The sequence below is a fragment of the Pinus tabuliformis genome, chromosome Q, assembly GCF_031772625.1.
Source record: "Pinus tabuliformis cultivar Carrire ecotype Pingquan chromosome Q, CPIR1, whole genome shotgun sequence".
Classification (NCBI taxonomy): domain Eukaryota; kingdom Viridiplantae; phylum Streptophyta; class Pinopsida; order Pinales; family Pinaceae; genus Pinus; species Pinus tabuliformis.
In genome coordinates this window covers 552,526,538-552,531,963 of record NC_142296.1, presented here as the reverse complement: position 1 = coordinate 552,531,963, position 5,426 = coordinate 552,526,538, and the positions used below count along the sequence as shown (strand labels likewise).

The 5,426-nt window shown below is 40.5% G+C and overlaps 1 protein-coding gene across 1 annotated transcript; it reads right to left on the bottom strand.

Annotated features, from left to right (window-relative positions):
* Nucleotides 1-1,633: 1,633 nt before the first annotated feature.
* On the bottom strand, nt 1,634-2,804 carry LOC149220639 (uncharacterized). The gene is made up of 2 exons (XM_089384845.1): nt 2,564-2,804; nt 1,634-2,475 (listed from the first exon to the last, which is right to left on the bottom strand). Exon 2 carries the CDS (start codon nt 2,457-2,459, stop codon nt 1,848-1,850), a length of 612 nt encoding a protein of 203 aa, XP_089240971.1. The 5' UTR covers nt 2,460-2,475; nt 2,564-2,804; the 3' UTR covers nt 1,634-1,847.
* Between the last annotated feature and the right edge of the window lie 2,622 nt (nt 2,805-5,426).

The following is a 5,426-nucleotide window of genomic DNA, read 5'->3' as shown; positions in this document are numbered from 1 at the left end:
TACTCAATCCTAAGGAGATGGTAACAGGCATGCATCTCCCAATGATTGAGTCATCAACCTTGCAGTTTTTTTTTTTTTTTTGAAGGAATACAAAGCCAGATGATGTGAGGGGTAGAGCGGCAATATGCATATGTTTCTCTTACAATATGATTGTAATATCTTTTGTTTCTCTTTTGTGGGAAATTTTGTACAGGAGTTTAAACAATATATATAAATAGAAAGATGCAGAAAATGACAGTCAAATTTTGTACTCAGAATTATGACAAGAAAGCCCCTACTGGGTTTGTGAGGAAAGAGAGCTTCAACACCAGTTCTGTCTCCAACCGCCAAGATGATCAGTACGCTACTAATATGTTTAGTGAAGAATTTCTGCTATTCTCTTGTAATCTATAAGCCCCCAAAGCTCCTCATAGATGAGAATATTTGCAGGATGTTAATATTGTTGTAAGTTTGTAGTAGTTGTAGAATGACTTACTTTTGTGCTGCTTCTCATCTTCAACAACAAGAGTTTCTGTGGTGAATAAGCAGAATCCATGTCCTGCCTTGTGAAGCAGCTCTCCACTGTGATAGCGTTCTTTGTAATGTCTCTAATAAATCCTTTAGGCTTCTATTTCATTCTGTAATATGATGGGATTCACTCTACAAGATTAGGGGATGCAGCTCTCCACTGTGATAGCGTTCTTTGTAATGTCTCTAATAAATCCTTTAGACTTCTATTTCATTCTGTAATATGATGGGATTCACTCTACAAGATTAGGGGATGCAGCTCTCCACTGTTATAGCATTCTTTGTAATGTCTCTAATAAATCCTTTAGACTTCTATTTCATTCTGTAATATGATGGGATTCACTCTACAAGATTAGGGGATTCACTCTACAGAGTCCATGTCATACCTTCTGAATCAGCTCTCCACTTATGTTAATTTTCTCTGTAATGACCCTAATAAATCCTATATAATGAGATTTCATTTTGTAATATGGTGGGATTTCACTCTACAAGATTGGTTTCAGTTTTACTTGTATTGTGGTATATGAAATTTCTCAGTTTTACTTGTAATAGGATGAGATTTCATTCTGTAATATCATGGGATTTCCCTCTGCAATATTTGCTACTAAATTTTACAATTCCAAATTAATAATCCTATTGGCCTCTCTTTGTACCTTTTGGGACAATTGCTAGTATAATCCCACATGACATACACTGAGTTGTCAACACTATAAATGCATTCTAATTCTTAGAAATAATCAGAAACCTTTATCAATCCTGTGATGTATTTAACCTACGCATCCTTGAATTGAGGCCCTGTCATTATACTTGTAATTAAATAAGCAACACCCTAGAATTGAGGCACTGTCATTATAATTATAATTAAATATGCTAAAATTCAGTGAAAAAAGCCCCTGACATTATAATTATAATTAAATAAGTAAAATTTAGTAAATAAAGCACATCATTTTACTTATAATTAAACAAGCAAAATTCAGTAAACAAAGCCACTGTAATTATTCATAAATAGGCAAAAAGACCCTGTCATTAAAATTATAATTAAATAAGCAAAAATCAGTAAATAAGACAACCAGTAATTTCCAGAAGAATAATCAAATAGGCAAAATGCAGTAAATAAGAAGCAAGATCATCACAAAATGGAAAAATCTTCATCATTAGCCCTGAAATCCGTCCTTACAGAAAAATGAAGACATGCGTATATTGAGGCAAACATATATGCTCTACTATTGCAAACTTCTGTGCACAGTAAATCTCAGGGGTTTCCTTCCGAACCCTTTACAAGAGGCAAAACCCTAGATATAACTGTAAAACCCTAGCAAAAATGGCTTGGAATGCAATGTTCAGGCCTGGACGGCTTCTTCTTCTTCTTTCTCCTTGGTGCCAGACCCCTCAACACCTTCGAACACATCCCTCTCATCCACGAGTTCCATGTCCTCGTCCTCGTCCACTTCTTCATCTTCAGAATCTGAAGAAGAAGAAGGGGCATAGTCCTCTTCATCGTCGTCAGAGTCCCAGAGGGTGCAGGGAAGGAGGGGCCCCTCGAGAAGAGCCTCCATGTCGACACCGTCCTTCTCACCCTCAGGAAAAATATTCGACCGGCGCACGAGAAACTCGACACGCTCGGCGGCCTCAGGGTCCTGGCAGGACTGGATGCTCTTCAGCCGGTCCTTCGCTGGCAACGTCTTGGTCTTGGCAATGGCGCGCACCTTAGGCAGAGTGTTGCCCTCACTTTCCTCGAGGCTGTACATGAGGTCAAGCATCGCGGCCGCATAGGCCTGCTCTTCCGTCGGATGGATACCCCGAACGGAGACCGCCGGTGCCTCTGCGCCGACCTCGTCGCCGCCCTCCGGCTTTGTCGTCGTCAATTTTACCACTGTGAACACCGACTTGGGCTCCGCGAGCACGGCCATTGGCTTCCTGTTAGCCCGGGGGCGGATGTTATGAATAACCATGGCTAACTCCTGCACCCTGTCACAAAACAGTCAATTCGTTAGAGATAAAATACACACACAGCCTGCCAACAAAATGGAAGAGGGAACCACGCTTAGGGTTTTACCTTTAATTCGACCTGGAATCGGGCTTACAGACGTTCTTCGTGAGATTCGATCTGACGACCTGCACACACTGATGTCAGAAACCCTTGAGAAGATAGAAAGATTGGGGCAGAAGGAAAAGAGGAGTCGGTGTGTTGTGATCGAGAATGAGGGGATGGAGAGGCGCAATATATATCCAAACAATGAGCATTCCCGCCATAGGTGCAGCTATTTGATTTGCTGATTTCCCGCCATTCTGCAATACGCCATGTCGGATCTCCCACCATGGATATATCCGGTTTGTTTGAGGTTAAAGCGGGGAGCGTTTTGGGGCGCTGACCGACTCGACTCTAGTTTATGCTAACCTGAGTGATTAATGGTTATTGCCTTAACACAAGACTTTGGTGTTTCTTAAACTTAGGTTTTTAATATTTTTTTACATGATTAAGTTTTAATATTAATTGCCTGGGTAGGTATAACTATTTTGGAATAATACTTTTAAAATTTTAATTTGGATCTTAATTTGTATTTTAGATATTTACTTTTTATTTAATATTAATAATATTTTTAGTAATAATTACAAATAGAAAAAATATTTTTAGTAATAATTACAAATAGAAGGTTCAGATTTATCTTAAAGATAGTTATGTCATTTTTTTTAATTTTTAATTTTTAAAAATGCTATAAAATTAAAATATATATATAGGCATTGGTTGGATGGCAAATTTTTTTGTGAGAATCTGGTAAAAATTCATAATGTTGTTGGAGCGTTTGAATCATTTTTTGAGGACGTAAATGGATTCAACACCATCAAGAACCCTTAGGGCACCCAAAATTTGACACTTGCAACCAAGATTTTTAGAAATTTCTCGCGGATTTTGTCATAATCTTGCTTGAATTTCCATTAATAAGTCATGGTATTGGCCCATGGTATTGTAATAAAGTCTATTTACAAGTTAAGAATCTCCATGATAAAATGGGGGTGAATTTCATAGATAATAATCATGTTATGTTTTTTTTTAATGTATATATATGTTTAATTCATATATTTACGTTGTAAGGCGTTTCCCTCTTTAAGGACTCTCCTCTCAGATTACATGTATATTCACATGCCCTTGATTTTAGATCTTAGATGATTAAAATAATTTTAAGTTATCCAATTCATTCAATCGGTATTAAATTCGTTATAAATTTAGTTATAAGAGTCGCAACCCAACACGGTTAGATGGGTAGACAGAACTCACTTCTTCTTTCTCAGAAGCGATATTGGGTTATCGTCTTCACCTAAAGATTCGAGTGAGCACAAAACAAACAAAATGTGAACAGAGTGACGACAAAGTGAGCAAATCAAATAGGCACACAGCAGACACAGAGGAAGGAGCACATCCAGACAATGATGAAATGCTTCCAGGTAAGGTTATTATGGCGTTGTGAGGCTTTATTCATTAAAAGTTATTGATTCAAACTTGACGGTGGACATTTGGTTCCAACAATGACCACTCTCGTTCTGAGCAGTTCTCTTTCTGTGGGTGGTAATTGGAGCGCGGCGCCTGTGGAAAGGCCCGACAAAGGAGGAACAAACGGACTTGTGATTGTATGCCTGTGTGCGAATAGCTTTTTGGTTGAATTTCAACCATTGAAGCAAATATTATGCTACACCTTTCACATCCCCGGGCCTCGGGTTTCAAATGCACCTTTCACATCCCCGGGTGTCACGCCCCCAAGCCGGCGGTAGTCTTTCAACCGCTCTTAGCGAGGTGCGGCACCACCAAACACTTTCTTTTCACCAATACTTATGTTCGTGGACTACGCCTAACCACTTACTCCTACTTAGTTTTTGTTTCGCAACTAAGTATTATTATGTTATCCTTTATACCAATGAACACCCATACACATTCATTATCATCAGCAATTATAAATGAAGAACATAATTGCACAGTATAAAGGGAGGAGCAACTCCCTGAACAATGAGTCTGCCCGATAATATATTATACAATCTTTTACAACAGTTACAAAACTTTACAAGTATACTTGGAAACCCCAAGTTTCATACTTAGCCAAATTTACAATCTTTGGCAAACTTGGTTGCCCAGCTCGCCGGCGCCTCTGCACGGTCGCCGCACGACTCACCAACCCTTTGTTCACCTCGTCGCACGATCATGTTGTTTTCCCAACTTGGGCGTGACTCCAAGTCGCCACACACGGGCGCCTCTGCCCGAGACACACCTCCGTTCACAATCTCAACACTTCACCAAGTCACCGTGCACACTTGCACGACGGGTGGGCGCTCACCCGAGCCACCCAAGAACCTGTGCCAAGTCGTTACACAAACCGAGCGCTCACCCTTCGTCTCACCATTGGGCGCACCTTCGCACAATCCGGGCGCCACTCACCCATGCACGCATTTCTCCAACCGACGGGCAACCCTGCCCGCGCCCTTCACCCAAATCTAAGATGTGCGTTCACTCCTCGTGTAGCCTCGCCCAAGAACGGGCGCATCACCAAGTCATGCGCCTTAACTCCTTGTTGCATGATCCGGACTTAAACAGGAACGCAACAAATTACAGAGATAACCATATACACAAAGGTGCAGCGGAAATAATGCTTCATTTCATTAATGGAAAATATTGAAATATGCTTACAACCAAAAATGGAAATAAACCAGCTAGGGCGATGGTAGCTTATCTCTGAAAAGAGATGTGGCGGCTACATGCCTCTGAACTGTGTTACAATGAGGCTCGAAGGCCTATTTATTGTCTAGAAACAATGGAAAACCCTTAACATTCCAAAACCTAACCCTAGAAGATGAAACGCCAAACTGTGGGCCCCGTTCGGGTAAATTGGTACACCAACTTCCCGGGGTCGTAACTTTGGCATACGATCTTC

Coding starts and splice junctions, on each gene's coding strand:
- LOC149220639 (XM_089384845.1), bottom strand. CDS start 2,459: ATGGTTATTCATAACATCCGCCCCCGGGCTAACAGGAAGCCAATGGCC.